The 18,218-nt window shown below is 36.2% G+C and overlaps 1 protein-coding gene across 7 annotated transcripts in view; it reads right to left on the bottom strand.

Annotated features, from left to right (window-relative positions):
- The window catches only part of SASS6 (SAS-6 centriolar assembly protein), a 59,268-nt gene that overhangs the window by 19,728 nt on the left and 21,322 nt on the right, over window positions 1-18,218 (bottom strand). For all 7 annotated transcript variants that reach the window (XM_033197185.1, XM_033197184.1, XM_033197182.1 and 4 more), the window contains 6 exons: window positions 16,112-16,306; window positions 15,930-16,019; window positions 15,676-15,855; window positions 15,234-15,315; window positions 14,085-14,221; window positions 11,567-11,695 (listed from right to left, as the gene is read on the bottom strand). In XM_033197185.1, coding sequence (XP_033053076.1) covers window positions 11,567-11,695; window positions 14,085-14,221; window positions 15,234-15,315; window positions 15,676-15,855; window positions 15,930-16,019; window positions 16,112-16,306 — 813 coding nt within the window. The remainder of the gene's footprint in view (window positions 1-11,566; window positions 11,696-14,084; window positions 14,222-15,233; window positions 15,316-15,675; window positions 15,856-15,929; window positions 16,020-16,111; window positions 16,307-18,218) is intronic.

Raw genomic sequence — 18,218 nt, 5'->3', positions numbered from 1 at the left:
ATGAGTTCTGTTCATGCCACTGCACTCCAGCCTGAGCTACAAAGCAAGATCCTGTCTCAAAAAAAAAAAAAAAAAAAAAAAAATTGAAGAAATAATGGCTGAATACGTCAAAAATTTGGGAAAAGATTTACCAAGCTTAGTAAACCCCAAAAGGATAAAGTCAAATGAGTTCGAAATCCATGCCCAGACACATCGTTAAACTGTGAAAAACTAAAAAAATAAATAAATCTTAAAAGCAGGCAGAGAAAATGATGCACTAGTTACAGGAGAACGATTCAAATTTACTGCTAATTTCTCATTGGAAATCATGGAATCCTAAAAGAAGCAGAACAACAGTTTTAAAGTGCTTAAGGAAAAGGATTATGAATACAGAATGTTATATCCAGAGAAAATATCATTCAGGAAAGAAGGTAAAAGAAAGGCATTCCCAGGGGAAGAAAAAGAATTGACAGAAGACTTCCTCTAAAAGAAATGCTAATGAATGTTCTATCATTCAGGGAAATTATACTGTAGAAGAACTCAGAATACCAGGAATGAAGGAAAAGAATAACAAGAACAACAGAAATGGTAAACACTGGGTAATATAATGAACTAGTCTTCTCTACTCCAGAGTGTTTGCTTTTTTTTTTTTTTTTTATTATACTTAAGTTCTAGGGTACATGTGCACAATGTGCAGGTTTGTTACATATGTATACATGTGCCATGTTGGTGAGCTGCACCCATTAACTCATCATTTACATTAGGTATATCTCCTAATGCTATCCCTCCCCCTCCCCGCTCCCCACAATAGGCCCTGGTGTGTGATGTTCCCCTTCCTGTGTCCAAGTGATCTCATTGTTCAATTCCCACCTATGAGTGAGAACATACGGTGTTTGGTTTTCTGTTCTTGGAGATAGTTTGCTGAGAATGATGGTTTCCAGCGGCATCCATGTCCCTACAAAGGAGACAAACTCATCCTTTTTTATGGTTGCATAGTATTCCATGGTGTATATGTGCCACATTTTCTTAATCCAGTCTGTCACTGATGGACATTTGGGTTGATTCCAAGTCTTTGCTATTGTGTATAGTGCTGCAATAAACATACGTGTGCATGTGTCTTTATAGCAGCGTGATTTATAATCCTTTGGGTATATACCCAGTAATGGGGAGGCTGGGTCAAATGGTATTTCTAGTTCTAGATCCTTGAGGAATCACCACACTGTTTTCCACAATGGTTGAGACGGAGTCTCGCTCTGTCGCCCAGACTACAGTGCAGAGTCACAATCTCGGCTCACTGCAACCTCCGCCTTCCGGGTTCAAGTGATTCGCCTGCCTTACTACAGGCGCCCACCACCACGCCCAGCAAATTTTTTGTATTTTTAGTAGAGACGGAGTTTCACTGTGTTAACCAAGGTGGTCTCAATCTCCTGATCTCGTGATCCGCCTGCCTCGGCCTCCCAAAGTGCTAGGATTATAGGCGTAAGGGACCACACCCAGCCCACTCCAGAGTTTTAAATATGTATAATGGATGATAGCAAAAATTTTAGATTGTCTGATAATATTTCCAATGTATGCAGATACAATACATATGAAATATGAAAACATAAGGGGAGAAAAGGCAAAGGGACTATATGGTGGCAAGGTATGTATATTCTACTTTAAGTGGTAAGATATTAATTCTACACACTATGAAAAGTATGTATATTATAAATGCCTGGAGCAACCACTAAAATAAAAATCATACAAAGAGATATATTTAAAGAACACTATCCCAACAAAAACAGAATACTACTCTTTTTTTTTTTTTTTTGGTGAAACCTCTCACTCTGTTGCCCAGGACAGAGCAGAGTGGTGCAAACACAGCTCAGTGCCACCTTCACCTCCTGGGCTCAGGTGATCCTCCCACCTCCGCCTCCCCAATAGCTGGGACCACAGGTGTATGTGACCACATCTGGCCAAAATGATATTTTCTAATTTCCCTCAAATCTTCCATATATCTTTCTGTTATAGATTTCTAGTTTAATTCCAGACTGGTTTAGAACTAAGGACATAGTCTATCTTGGTTAGTGTTCCATGTGTACTCGAAAAGAATAGGGCTGGGTGTGGTGGCTCATGCCTGTAATCCCCACACTCTGGGAGGCCAAGGGAGGCAGATCTCTTGAGCTCAGGAGTTTAAGATCAGCATGGGAAACATGGCAAAACCCTGTCTCTCCAAAAAAATACAAAAATTAGCCAGGTGTGGCGGTGTGCACCTGTAGTCCCAACTACTCAGGAGGCTGAGGTGGGAGAATCACACAAGCCCAGGAGGTTGAGGCTGTAGGGAGCTGCGATCATGCTATCGCATCCCAGTCTGGGGGACACAGTGAGACCCTGTCTCAAAAAAAAAAGAAAAGAAAAAGAAAAAAAATATTTTGAACTTAATGAAAATGAAAATACACATACCAAAATTTGTGAAATGCAGTTAAAACAAGACTGAACAACATGTATAGCATTAAATGCTTAGATTAACATAAAACTCTTGGAATATAATCTTCTACCTTAAGAAAGTGAGAAAAGGAGCCAAACAAACTCAAGGCAGTTAGAAGGGAAAAAATACTAAAGTGGAGAAATCAGTAAATTGAAAAACCAATGAAACCATAAGTCAGTTCCCTGAAAAGATACATGAAACTGGTAACCTCTTACCAAACTGATTTTTCAAAGAGACAAGGCAAAAATCACCATTATAAGTAATGAAAGAGAGGATGTTACAACAGAGTCTATAGACATTAAAAAGATAATGGAATACTACAAACAACTCTTCACACATAGCTTAAAATTTAGATTAAATGATTTAATCCTGTGAAAGTCACAAACTATCGAAATTGGCCCAAGAAGAAATAAATAACCCAAATATTCTATAGCTATTGACAAAATTAATTCACAGCTGGAAAAAACCTCCGGCAAAAAAATTTCCAGACCCAGATGATTTCACTGGAAAATTCTACCAAACATTTAAAGAAAATATAAAGCAACTCTATACAATATATACCAGAAAATAAAAGAGAAAAGATGTTTTCCTGCTCATTTTGAGGCCAGTATTGTCCTGATTTAAATTTTTTAAAGACAGTACATGAAAAGTAAACTACAGGCCAAGAGTAAACTACAGGCCAATATCCTTTATGAACATGGACACAAAATCAAACTATCAGAAAATTAACTCCAAGCTGGGTGTGGGGGCTCATGCCTGTAATCCCAGCACTTTGGGAGGCCGAGGCGGGCAGATCACTCACCTCTGACCTTGAAATCAGAAGTTCAAGATCAGCCTGGCCAACATGGCGAAACCCTGTCTCTATTAAAAATACAAAAATTAGCTGGTGCAGTGCCAGCCGCCTGTAGTCACAGCTACTCGGGAGGCTGAGGCAGGAGAATTGCTGGAACCCAGGAGGCAGAGGTTGCAGGGAGCTGAGATCATGCCACTGCCCTACAGCCAGGGCAACAGAGACTGACTCTATCTCCAAAAAAAAAAAAAAAAAAAACAGAAAAAGAAAAAGAATATTACCTCCAGCAATATATAAAAAGAATACACCATGACCAGGTGAAGTTTATCCCAAGAATGAAAGGCTAATATAATCTTAAACAATCAATACAATCTGTTAACTGATAAAAGATAAGCCACATATCAATTGAAAAAGCATTTGACAAAATTTAACATCCATTCCTGATAAAAGCTCTTAGCAAATTAGGAATAGAATAAAACTCCCTTATCCTGAAAAATGGCCATCTAGCAAAAACCTACAGCTAATATGCTTATGATGAAAGACTGAATGCTCTGCCCTGAAGCTCAGGAACAAGCCCAGAATGTCTGCTCTCACATTTATTTAAACTGCACTATAGGCTGGGCGCAGTGGCCTACACCTGTAATCCCAGCACTTTTTTGGAGGCCGTGGCAGGTAGATCACTTGAGTTCAGGAGCTCAAGACCAGCCTGGGCAACATGGCAAAACCCTGTCTCTAACAAAATTACAAAAAATTAGCTGGGCATGGTGGCATGTGCCTGTGGTCCCAGCCACTAAGGAGGCTGAGGTAGGATGATCACCTCAGCCTGGGAGGCAGAAGTTGAAGTAAGCCAAGAGTGCGACACTGCACTCCAGGCTAGGTGACACTAAGACTCTGTCGCAAAAAAAAATAAGTAAAAATAAATTGTACTATCGGTTCCAGCCATTACAATAAGGCAAGAAAAATAAATAAAAAGCAACCACATTGGAAAGGAAGAAGTAAAACTGTCATTATTTTCAGATAACATAACTGTCTACGTGGAAAATCCAACAGAATTTACCAAAAACCACTAATGAGTGTAATAAATTAGTTTAGCAAGGTTTCAAGATACAAGATCAACATACGAAAATGACATACATTTCTACACATCAATATTCTGAAAAATAATAAAATAATTATACCCATAATAGCATCTAGAAGAATAAAACACATTAAGAATAAATTCAACAGAAGAAAGTCAAGACTTATACACTGAAAACTGCAAAACATTACTGAGAGAAAGTAAAGATCTAAATAAATGGAAAGACTCTTAATATTCAGGGATTGGAAGATAAAGTACTGTCAAAACAGCATTTCTTTGAAAACTGACCTATAAATTCCTTGTACACCTATCAAAATCCAAACAAACCATTTTGCAGAAATTGACAAGGTGACCAAACATTTTTGTGAAAATGAAAAAGATCTAAAACAATTTTGAAAAGGAAGAATAGAGTCTGTAGATTTTCAACACTTTTAATATAAAGTCATAGTAATTAAGATGCTGTGATATTGGCACAGGATAGGTATAAAGATCAACGAAACAGAATTGAGAATCCTGAAATAAATCCTTACATGGTCAATTGATTTTTAACAAAGGTGCTTAGACAATTCAACAGAGAAAAAGACTTTTCATAAATGGTACTAAGAACTGTATATCCACAGCGGGGAGGAAAAATGAACTTAGACCCTTACTTCAAGCCATGCACACAAATTATTTCAAAATGGATCACAGATCTAAATGTAACAGCTAAAACTATAAAACTTGTAGAAAAAAACAAAGGAGATAATGTTTTCAACCTGTGGTTGGACAGAGTTCTTATATACAACTCCAAAAGCAAGATCCACAAAAGAAAAAAGTTTGATAAATTGCACTCCATCAACTATTAAAAACTTTTGTGTTTCAAAAGACACATTAAGAAAATGAAAAGGGAAACCACTGGGAAAAAATATTTGCTAATCATATACTTGATAAAGGACTTGTATCCAGAATATACAAAGAACTCTTACAATTCAATAAAAAGACAAACTTGTTTAGCAAAGGTCAAAAGATTCAAATAGAAATATCACCAAAGTAAATATATTGATGTTAAGTAAGCACATGAATAGAGATACTCAACTTCATTAGGTTTTAGGAAAATGCAAACTAAAATCACAATGAGGGGCCAGGTGCGGTGGCTGATGCCTGTAATCCTAGCACTTTGGGAGGCCGAGGTGGGGGATCACTTGAGGTCAGGAGTTCAAAACCAGCCTGGTCAACATGGTGAAACCCTGTCTCTACTAAAAAATACAAAAATTAGCTGGACGTGGTGGTGTGCACCTGTAACCCCAGCTACTAGGGAAGCTGAGGCACAAGAATCACTTGAACCCTGAAAGTGGAGGTTACAGTGAGCTGAGATTGCACCACTGCACTCCAGCCTGGGCAACAGTGCAAGACTCTGTCTCAATAAAAAAAAAAATAAATAAATAAAATCACAATGAGGTACTTCTATGCATGTATTAGAATGGCTAAAATTAAACAACTGACTATACCAACTGTTGGAAGGATGCAGAACAACCTGAACTCTCAGACTGCTGGTGGTAAATGGTAAAACCACTTTGGAAACATTTGGTAGTTTCTTAAAAATCAAACATATGTCACCAGTCATTCCATTCCTAGGTACTCAAACACAATAAATACAAAGACTTGCACACATATGTTTACAGCAGCTTAATCTGTAATACCCAAAAACTTAAAACAACTCAAATGTCCATCAACTGATGAATGAACAAATTGTGGCATATCAACGCAATGAAGTACTACTGAGCAATTAAAAGAAAAGAACTACTGATACACATTACAGCCTGGATGAACATCAAACACGGTATACTGAGTGAAAAGGAAAGACATGGCCAGGCACAGTGGCTCACGCCTACAATTCCAGCACTTTGGGAGGCTGAGGTAGGCAGATAACTTGAGCCCAGGAATTCGAAACCAGCCTGAGCAACATGGCGAAACTCCATCTCTACAAAAAATGCAAAAAAAGGTACTTGGGCATGGTAGCACACACCTGTAGTCCCAGCTACTCAGGAGGCTAAGATAGGAGGATCACCTGAGCCCAGGGAGGTCGAGGCTGCAATGAGCCATGACTGTGCCACTGCACTCCATCCTGGATGACAGAATGAGATCTTATCTCAGAAAAAAAAAAAAAAAGAAAAGAAAAGAAAAAAAAACTACATGTTGTATGATTCTACTCATATGAAATACAGAAAATCTAATTTTATAGTGACAGCTGATCAGTAGTTGCCTAGGGGTAGGAGGAGGAGTAGGGATAAAATGCAAACAGGCAGTAGGGTACTTTTAGGGTAATATAAATGTTCTACTATTGAACTGTGGTATAGTTTCACAACTCTATAAGCTGACTAAAATTACTGAACTAATCTTCAAGTGGAAGGATTTCATGGTATGTAAATTCTACCTTAATAACCTTTAAATTTTTAAAAAGGAAGTATAATGAAGAATAAAAACAAACCAAAAATAACAAAACAGCACATTAAAAACAACAGCAAACTAGTGTCCAGAATATGTAAAGAACACTTATAAAACCATTTTATAAATGTTAAACCTCCCAAACAAAACAACGGATAAAAGAAAGAGCCAGGCACAAGGATGCATGCCTGTAGTCCCAGCTACTCAGGAGGCTGAGTCAGGAGGATCAGGTGAGCCCAGGAGTTCGAAGCCAGCCTGGGCAACACAGGGAGACTTCCATGACTAAAACAAACAAATGAAAAACAAAAAATGAATAAACAGGAGTTTTACAGAATAGGAAACAAAACCTATAAATATATAAAAAGATGTTTCTCACTTTAACCAAGAAAATGTTAATTAACATCACAATAAGATACTATTTTAGTCACCAGATATGCAAAAATGCCTTTGACACAGTTACTTCTAACAATGTATCCTATAAATCTATTCGTACCAGACCACCAAGATGTATGTACAAATATATTTTCTGGAGCACTGCATGAGCATCTGGATTGAAAAAAACCTAATCACCCATAAACAGAGTATTAGTTAATTATAGTACATCCATATACTGGAATACTATGAAGTCATTAAAAAGAAATAAAAACTTACATTCTGATATACTGCAGCTACCTATTCCATAATGCCATAAATGAAAAAAGCAAGGCACAAAACAATTGGCAAGTACTATTTATGTTTATATATAAAAACACTCATACATCTGAATATATATACTTATACATGCACATACATATGGTCTTATATACGCTTTGAATATTTCTGGAATATATCACAAGAAATTCCTAACAGTATTTTTCTCTGAGAAGAGGACTGGGGATCACAGTAGGCACTTTTAGATAGTATATCCTCTTGTACCTTTGGAAGCTTCCCATACTTACACATTACTTTTAAAAACAGTTAATACCAAATACATGAAAGATTAATTTAAACCTCTAGGTGAATTAGATGGTTAATCAAACTGAATAATGCTATCTGTAGACAAAATCTGTCTCTGAATACCCACTGTGGGCCAAACACTATCAAGACAAAGAAAGTGAGGCAACAGGGCCTTGGGCAGCCTCCAGTCACACACAAATGTTAGAGATCTGTACTGGATGACACTGAGAGAAAACAAGCATTTTAACACCTACAATTATAGAATGTCAGGAGGATAAGAGATTCCTTCAGAGAAAATAAAAATGTAAAGGTTCCTGTAGAAACTCAAACACTAGCGAATAAAGCCAAAAGAGACCTTAGAGTAATTCAGAGTAATTTGTCAACAGATCCACACTGGCCAACTGAGTTCATCACTGAGAATCAAGAGATGCCTAGGACTCAGGGAGCCCAGGACCAGTCATCAGTCACCACCAGTGGATGCCGGGAACAACCTTCAGCATCCACTCTGTGCTTGGGATGGAGGTTCCCCAAACCAGCTTAAAACAGTCTCTAGCTCTGCCTGCCCTGTGGGAGCTGATAAACTGAGTCACATTTCCATTCTGTAGAAGACTCAGTGAAAAAGGACGGCTGTTTCTCCTCAGGTCAAGGGTTAGAATGAAAAACTGGAGCTCACTCAAAATAATGCTGTGTATTACTGTGTCTCCTCTCCACTCCACTACTACTTTGTAGTACATGACTATTGTGTATGGCATTTCCAGACTTTGTTTCTTAGTCCTTAACAGTAAACAGAATTGTCTCCCTAAGCCTTTCAACCAGATTAAAATAACAAAGATAAATCAATCATCTGGCCCCTTTCTCATTGTGGAAAATCCCTCACATACTTCATAATCTCCTTGTTGAAAGTTTGACCTTGAAGATCAAGAATTTAACCCAAGCTGGGCACAGAGGCTCACGCCTGTAATGCCACCACTTAGGAGGCTGAGGCGGTGGATCACTTGAGGTCAGGAGTTAGAGATCAGCCTGACCAATATGGTGAAACCCTGTCTCTACTAAAAATACAAAAATTAGCCAGGTGTGGTGGCGCACACCTGTAATCTCAGCTACTCAGGAGGCTGAGGCATGAGAATCGCTTGAACCTGGGAGGTGAAGGTTGCAGTAAGCTAAGATCATGCCACTGCACTCCAGCCTTGGTGACAGAGTGAGAGACTCTGTCACAAAAATAAATGAATAAATGAATGAATGAATAAACAGTTTAGTCTGAAAGACATTACAATTTACTATCTACTGGGGTTTCACCACAAAATGTAAGCACCATAGGGTCAGGGGATTTGTCTTGTTCACTGCTGTCATCTCCTGCAACTAAAACTATGCCTGGCCACAGCAGATAGCAGACATTCATTAAATACTTGTTCAATGAATGAATCTTTGGCTATCATTGTATTCAAAAATAAAAGAGAAAAAACAAGTAGTTTTGTGTATCTGGCTTTAAAATTGTCAAGTATTTGTTCTATTTGTCAGAACAGCACAATCTTGTTAAATATTCTCACATATTCTTTCAGCATTATTTTGTTTCTTGCCAAATTTCTCATGTTATTTTACATTCCCACAGTTAAACATCTCCTTGAATGTATTCCGTCTTGACAGTAACATTTTAAGGCATCAAGAAGATCACAGGTTCAATGTCGAAAATAAAAGGGTGATTTTTAAAAACTGCAATTCAAAAGTACATGTTTTAATCAACATAGCTGCTAGCACAAAACTACCTAGATCAATGATCACCAAAGTAGTGGTGTTTGGTGCTTTAGTGGGTCTCTGAGTAGAGGAAGACAAAGTAGGCAGTAATTAGGACCATTCATTGAGGTCTGAGAAGAAAATCTTACAACTTTCATTTACATCTATTTTTAGTCTCATTCTTCAATTTCTATTTTTGAATAATTTTATTATTAATAATATAACATTTATGGAGTACTTATCATGAATCAGGTACTATTCTAAGCAAATGCATTAATTCACTTAATAATCCAGTAAGGTAGAGAAAATTATCACTCCATTTTATAAGTGGGAAAACTGAAGTGTAGGAGTTGAATGCTGTTTGTTTTTCAGTGGCTTGATCAACTTCACATCGACAGAGGCAGGTTTTAAATCCTAACATCAGATTTCGCTTTCTTAACCAATAATTACACAGCATACAATATAGTATTTCAGTAGCATATGCAAAAATTCACAAATAAATACACATTATTGTATTCGAGATGAGAGCGCAAATTGTTCTGTTTATTTTAGGGTTTTTTCCCCCTGTTAGGAATACATAATTAAAAGAATATGGAGATCACTGATACAGGAAACACTGCAAGTCTTGCTCCTGTATTTAAGAACATATTTATTATAATGATTCCTCTGATTCCCCAAGACCTATAAGAATGGTAGTATTATTTTATAAATCATCCTTAGTCCTATCAAGTAGGCAACTGTCTCTAGTAGCACTTGTCCTCATTTTGGACATTATATATATATTCCTGGAAAGTTGTTTAAAATAAAAAACAACTGTGAATTCACTTATAATTCTAAAGAAAAAAAAATGATCCCAAGATGCAACCACACTTGAGTATACTGATACTGATAATAAAACAATAGCATTCCTTTGAATACACATCTAATTCTCCTTAATAAGCAATGCAAGAAGAGCCAATGATATGCATCTAAGTACCCTTTACATAACAGTATTTCAGGCATAAAAACTCAGGCTTAATTCTCATTTCACTGAGAATTCTCCATAGCTCCTGGCGATAATAAGGCTTTGGCTAAAAAGAGCACATGCCTGAGCAACACAGCCAACTTATTTTTAGAGTAGCCCAGACCTAATTTGATAGAGCTTATAATACTAGTTTCAAAGTCCTCAATTTTATCTTTTATAAAACATTTTTTCATAAATGTTTATTTGCCTCATTATTTAAGAAAAAATAAACCTGGACCTGAAGTTAGCAATGAAAATAAAAGCAGTGACTAATCTGGATGGATTAAACTATTGTGAAAACAAAACTATAATACATATAAAAACAATATATAAATCTAAGATAACAACAACAATTAGGAAAAAGAACTCAAGTAGGTAGAAGAAAGCCTTAACATATAAATCAAGGATTGGGGTGACTGCTAGTCATATCTTATCTGAGATAATGTTGTCAGAACTAAATTTTAGAATTTGATTTAAGCCTGCCCTACCAGACCTTTAAATTCTAGCAATGGACTCCAAATCACAGCTAAGACTCCAACAGTACGAAGTCAGAAATCCTGGTCAGGCTTGAGAGCTGTAGGAGATACAAGTAGAAGAATGAGTAAAAATGGAAAGGCTGGCCAGGCATGGTGGCTCAGGCCTGCAATCCCAGCACTTTGGGAGGCCAAGGCAGGTGGATCACTTGAGGCCAGGAGTTCGAGACCAGCCTGGCGAACATGGTGAAACCTCACCTCTACTAAAATTGCAAAAAAATGAGCCAGGTGTAGTGGTGCATGCCTGTAATCCCAGCTACTCAGCAGGCTGAGGCACAAGAATCATTGAACCCAGGAGGCAGAGGTTGCAGTGAGCTGAGATTATACTACTGCACTCCAGCCTGGACAACACAAAACAAACAAAAAGGAGAGGTTGAGTAGAAATAAGTGAGGTTTAAACAGATTGATGTCAAGATTTTATACATTACAGTGACTCAAGAAATACATAGTGCATTATTTCCTGTAGACATAGATACTAGATAGTCAGTAATATATTTATCTAATACACTACCTACTACTTAACAACTGACCAAAGAATAAATGAACTTTTAAAAGATGTGAAATGTTTGTATGCTAATAGGTTGCTATATTTTTTCCCAGAATGAGTATTAGTTAATTTAGCTACCTTTGTTCCTGAACCAGGGTGGCTGGTATTTTTGGCAGATATCGAATGAGGGAAGGTATTCTGGAATGCAAATGCAGAGGAGACAGGATAACCAATCCCACAGGTTGGGTAAGTCAGTCTACCATCAACCTAAAAATAAAAACATAAAGACGATTAAAGATGAGAAATTAATTCTAAATAGTATTTGTTCATCAGGTGGCATTAGCATCTATTATAATAATTAATAATTAAAAGCACTATCTCAGAGGCCAGTCTTGTTTATCACACCACAAAACTCTGCTTTATTACCTACCATGGGGCTACGATAACTTTGAACTAGAGGGCTTTTCAAAGCAGCTGTGCAAGCTTGGATAAAACAAACTACTGGGCCTACCTTTGTACTAAGTTAAAGCCAAGCTTCTGAACCAATTTGTTTCACTCTAAGTCTCCTAAAAAAGCGGGGAATGGGGGAGTCTGGAGATCAATAGGCCAATCAGAGATAAAATAAAAATAATTTTCTGTCAGACAGCACAAAAACAAGATTAGTGTTCTTAAACGGACTTAGACAATAACTGGTTTTGCCACTAATTTTCAATATACTGCTACCACACATTAACCAATATTATGAAAACAAAGTTTATTTTTATACTGAGGCCAGTGGTAACACAAATCTTGAGACGCATTTGTGCACACTAACGGATGCACACAAAAAAACACCTTCTACACAGCTATCATCAGTCATTCAAATTTTAAGCCGGTCAAAAAAATTTTTTTTTTTTTAAGTTTGTAATTCAGCCCGAGGCACTTCTTTCTGTACCTTTTTCCAATTTAACAGCAATCTTTCCCTTTCTTTAGATATCCAGTACTCTGACTTACCAGAGTAGATTAGGTTAAAAATTCAATTAGGAATCTGAAGTTTAAACCTTCTGCTAGTGTCCTGCAGCCAAAGACCACCAGGAACGGATGGGTAGATATACAAGCTAGATTTATTGCTCCTTGCAACAAGGGAAACTGCACACCATGAAGAAACATGGGTATCTCCAAAAGTGATACCATGGGTATCTTCTTTTAAAGTTCCCTTAAAAGGGACTTATTTATTGGATTTAGGCACATGTCAGGGGATTTAAGAAAAAGTTTAAGTGGTGCTTTACTGTGGATTGGAAGCTACTGGGAAAAGGGGGTAATTGACTGGGTATCTGAATAAATCCTATCTAATAAGGCAAGAGGAATGTATTAAGGTCAAAGCTGTAATTAAAGCAACAGCAGCCATTCACGTTAGCCAGGATATGAGGATGCTTATGGACCACATTTGTGATTTAGCAATGTTTATATTTTTGTCTGTGTTCAGGCATGATTATGAAAGTCTTGTTTTTGTATTGACAGAGTCACAGAGTAACCTTGCCTGATGTTAATATTCCATGAAATTGTTGTGTTCAACAGGGGAGCTCCAAGGCCTATGTGTGGATGCTAGGCAACCTCCTAGAAGCACCTAGGCCTAACTATCAGACAGTACCAAACCACCTCTGAATGTAAGAAGCTGCTTTTCTTATTCTCCCTTTTTTTTTCTTTTTTCTTTTTGAGACAGAGTCTCACTCTGTCACCCAAGGCTGGCGTACAGTGGTGCGATCTTGGCTCGCGGCAACCTCTACCTCCTGGGTTCAAGCGGTTCTCCTGCCTCAGTCTCCCGAGTAGCTGGGATTATAGGCATGCACTGCTGCACCCAGCTGAATTTTGTATTTTTAGTAGAGAGAGGGTTTCATCATGTTGCCCAGGCTGGTCTTGAACTCCTGACCTCAGGTGATCCACCCACCTCAGCCTCCCACTCAAAGTGCTGGGATTTCAGGCATGAGCCATCGTGCCCAGTCTTTTTTCTCAGGGGAGAAAAAAAAAAAAAAGCAGGGCTGGGCACAGTGGCTCACACCTGTAATCCCAGCACTTTGAGAATCCGAAATGGGAGGACTGCCTGAGCCCAGGAGGTCAAGGCTGCCATGAGCCATGATCCCACCAGTGCACTCCAGCCTAGGCAACAGAGCGAGGCCTTGTCTCAAAAAAGAAAAAAATCTGGTAATGGGAACTAGAAAGCTTATATCTCATAACCAGTTTCTTGTAGAATCTAAAGGTGACAAGCCTGCTAACAGGACTTTTTTCTTTTTTTACTTTCTTTTCTTTTTCTGATAGAATTCAGTTTATGCTTAAGCCTAAACCCTGAATTCTCTCTTCTCGAAGTCTCCTAAACGTTTTACATTGTGTGTTCTCAAGTTTTTCAGTATATTTGGTATTGCTTTAGTTAGCACTGAAAGATTTCAATATCCAGTCAAGACTTATAAAGAAGTGTCCTCTTCAAACTCGGCCTCTTTGTTCAGAGCAAGTGTGCCTTTGTTCCACCTCCAGGGGCAACTTAATTTCAGTGCTAGTAATTGTAGGACTCCACTGTGTATTGGTACCAGCACCTTAAATCATGGAAACTTTCTAACAATCTGGAAATATTTTTGTTTCAGGAAATTCACTAAGATCATTCACATCTTATTTTAAATCTTACCACATTCAGGTTAGGAGAAATTCCACTTCTGATTGTGTTGCTGCTAGAATGTGCAGGCGGAGTAGTAGAAGGTCCCAATACATCTTGCTTTCTCACTAGCTGATTTTCATTTAGTTCTTTATTTAACCACGTGATTACTTAAATAAAAGAACAAGAAGCAAGGTAAAGAATTTTCACTGTTTTTATTTTTCTAATCATCTTAAACATTTAAAAACTATATTAAGATTTTTTAAGTTTTTATAACTACCTGACATCACAGGAGAGCAATATAGGTTCACCTATATTTTTGTCATTAAAGTTTCTTATTTTAGAAGCTGCCACATAGGACTCCTTATTTATTACTCTCCAAAGCACATACTTCTGCTAGTCAAGGAACTCTTTGAAAGATTTCACTTCTAGAATATCTTACAGTTTATTTAAAATTCACAATCTTATGTATGATACTCTGTAGTATAAACTGAGAAAATGTTAGTTAAAATCAGAATTTTATGTTTTGGTTTCAAATAATTCATATTGTTATTATTAAGTAAACATAGCAATTTAAAAAAGGAGTAATGAAGAATTTAAACAATAAATTACAGTCAACACTTTCAACAGTTTTAATTGTGGGTTACTGACATATGGGATATGGTTTTCTTTATAAAGATGATAACTCTTTTACTGGGCAGATGATATAAATTTATAGAAAAGGCATTAAGACATATATTTAAAGCAGAAATTACTTATATATTGGACAATGTCTAGATTTATAATACCTACACTTTTATGAATTCAAATAAAATTTTCACGTTAAGAATAAAACTATAGCCGAGCACGATGGCTAACACCTGTAAACCTAAACATAACAATCTGGGAGGCTGAGGCGGGTGGATCACTTGAGCTCAGGAGTTTGAGACTAGCCTGGGCAACATGATAAAACCTTGTCTGCAAAAAAACCCCACAAAATTAGCTGAGTGTGGTGCTGCACCTTAGTCCCAGCTACTTGGGGGGCTGAGGCGAGAGGATAACTTGAACCAAAGTGGTGGAGGCTGCAGTGAGCTGAGATCATGCCACTGCACTCCAGCCTGGGTGACAGAGTGAGACTGTGTCTCAAAAAAATACAAGAATAAAACTACAAACCTCATTTACATTAACATGTAACATACTTACATTTTTCATTATTTTTTAGAAGTTGTTTGCTTTCTTCAAGTTTTTTAACTGTAGCTTCTAATTGTTCTTGTAATTTGCATACCTGAAATATATCAATCATCACAAGTCAAGCAAAACAAAGGTTAAATAAAAACGGAAGAATCTATTATTAACTAAATAAATGGTTACCACTAATATTATTAAATGAGAATAAAGGAATTAGCTCAATTATGTAATAAAATATTTACGTGTGTATACAAACACAGACATAGATGAGCAATCAAGGTATCTGAATCATGATAACTAACTTTCCAAACTGAAACAGGTTATTAACATCTACTGAATCATGTTCTTTTGTTGAAAAAAAAGGCCAAAGCCATTTGTTAATGTAACAAAGCATAAATTTTAAAAATAAAGGAGGAAAAAATATAGTTACAACACAAAAATTTAAAATATTAACTACCTCTTGATCTTTAATTCGAAGAGACTGTTCAACATCTTGTAATTCCTTTTGTTCCTTCTGTAATTTTTCCTCCTTCTCAGCCAGGAGTTTTTCTTGCTGAATAGTAACTGTATTCTTCAATTTCAACTTACCCATTAAGGTTTTCAGATCCCCCTGTAACTTCTTGATAATTTCATTTGCCTATAAAAGAGCTTCATATGTATATTTCTATGTAATCTAATGAAATATTATTCTATAAAATCTTTAAAACAAACCTTTAGAAGTTCTGCAGATAATGATTTTATTGTAGCTTCAAGCTTTCCTAGTTGTACTTGATTTTTCTCACCATTTTCTTCTAAAACCACCTGATATATTTTTTAAAAACATGAATAATTAGGGTATTTGTGTTTACTTATAAATGTCATCATAAATTTCTGAGAAAAATTTAAAAGTAGACCTTTTGTTCCTGGATTGTATCAAATGCTTCTTTTGTTCTTAAAACAAGCTGGTCCTTATCCTTGATTTCCTGTTCTAAAACTGCCACTTTTGTTTGTAGCTGATTAATATGCTTTTCTTTCTCGTGGCATTCAGCATCTAGTGTAGAATTCTCTCTTCGCAAAGAGAGGACTTCTTGCTTAGTCCGCTGCAGCTCCTAGAATGGAAAAAGAAAGAAATTATGCATTATGAAAAAGGGAAGTTGCCTTATCTGGTTATTTATAATTAAGATGTCTAATGTATAAAAAAAAGTCTTTAATAATTTTAAAGTTTTAGTACAGACTTTTTTTAAAAACATGAATGTCTTTCTAATGGTATAGTAGCACATATCTGGAATGTAATTGTAAAATATTCTACTATCTGATTCAATCATATCAAAGGAAAATAAAATAATTCTAATTTACGAATAAATTACAGTAACTTTAAAACTTTTAACAATAATTTTCTGATGTCTCCACAACTGATTCCAAGGGTAACCAAGGGTGAGAGCCACAATCTAGAATTAACATTTTGCTTTGTTGCTTACATGTACAGATTATTTTTTAAAGGCTGATACTCTCCAGTTTATAATCTACCTTCTTCACGTATTACAAATATCTTTCCATGTCAATAAATGTTAACATTTCCAGATCTCTCTGTTCACTCTTTCAAGCAAAATAAACTACAATTGTTCATTAAAAATAGATTTAAAAAAAATCTACAACAGATCTCTTCCCAATCAGCTAATATTAACCCAAAGGCTGCTGGTATATGAAAGTCCAGGATATAGTATTCCTAGATAGTTTTAGTTCTCAACAAAAGTTTCCAAAAATAATTATATGGTATTGTGACTATAGTGGTTTTAGGAGCACAAACTTTAGTTTCAAACAAAATTCAAATCCTGGCTCTTCTACTGTGTGATCTTGGTAATTACTGAAATTCCCTAAATTAAATCTCAGTTCCCTCATTTGTAAAACGGAAATAACAAATACTTAATAAATTATTTCATTTAACCTTCATAAAAATTATTATGTAAATTACCTAGCATTTTGGTTGGCACACAGTAAAACTCAATAAATGGTAGCAATTGTTATTTTTAGGGCACTACTGCCTAAAAATTCTAACTTAAAACAGGTAACTGAATACTCAGTGGTTAAAAAATATCCAAGAACTAACAATTTGAAAGTCTTATTAAAATCCTGGAGGAAATATTTTTATTAGATCATATAAAAATCAACATAATGAGGTTCTGTTTATATAATGACCAGTTCCAGGGCTGAGTATGATTAAATCAGAGCATTATACTGAAGTATTTAGACTACCAACGTACCATGAAGTTTCCAATGCTTTACAACCAGTGTGAAGAGTGTATGCAGGAAAAACTGAAGACATCTATTGTTGGGGCAAAACAATATGAGGATCTGAACACAAAATTGGTCAGGCTTTAGAGCTTCTAAGCATGAGACTGGCAAAATAGAGTTTGAAGTCTTGTGAGCTAGAATAACACTGGTAACTTTGGTATTTACAATATAGACAAAAAAACTACATATATTTTCTAATACTTCATATGACAATAATGTATAATGCTACAAAGAAGCCTGTAATCAATGCCAAAGCAACAACAAATGTGGCACTATAGCAAGATTTTAAAAATTTCTGTGGGGCTTAATACCTAGGTGATGAGTTGATAGGTGCAGCAAACCACCATGGCACATGTTTACCTATGCAACTAACCTGCACATTCTGTACATGTATCCCGGACCTTAAATATAATAAATACAATAAAAAATGAAAATTTCTCTGTTGCCTGAAAGAACAAGGTAGTACTAAAGACAGGCAAATAATAGATGAGTTCTAATCCTTGTTCTTCCACTCATCGGCTATGTGATCTTAGGCAACTTTAACCTTTCTGTGACTTAGTTTCATCATCTGTAAAATGGGGCTAATAATAATTCCTACCTTAAAGAATTGTTATAACAACAAAATGAGTTAATATATGTAAAGAACTTCAAACAGTACCTAACACAGAGAATGCTCAGTAAGGATTAACTATTATCTTTACCATTACCATTATTACTAGACACTAAATT

Source organism: Trachypithecus francoisi, unplaced genomic scaffold, assembly GCF_009764315.1.
Source record: "Trachypithecus francoisi isolate TF-2019V2 unplaced genomic scaffold, Tfra_2.0 Lachesis_group5, whole genome shotgun sequence".
In the NCBI taxonomy this organism is placed as follows: domain Eukaryota; kingdom Metazoa; phylum Chordata; class Mammalia; order Primates; family Cercopithecidae; genus Trachypithecus; species Trachypithecus francoisi.
The sequence above is the reverse complement of the archived record's forward strand: the minus strand, read 5'-3'. Positions and strand labels throughout refer to the sequence as shown.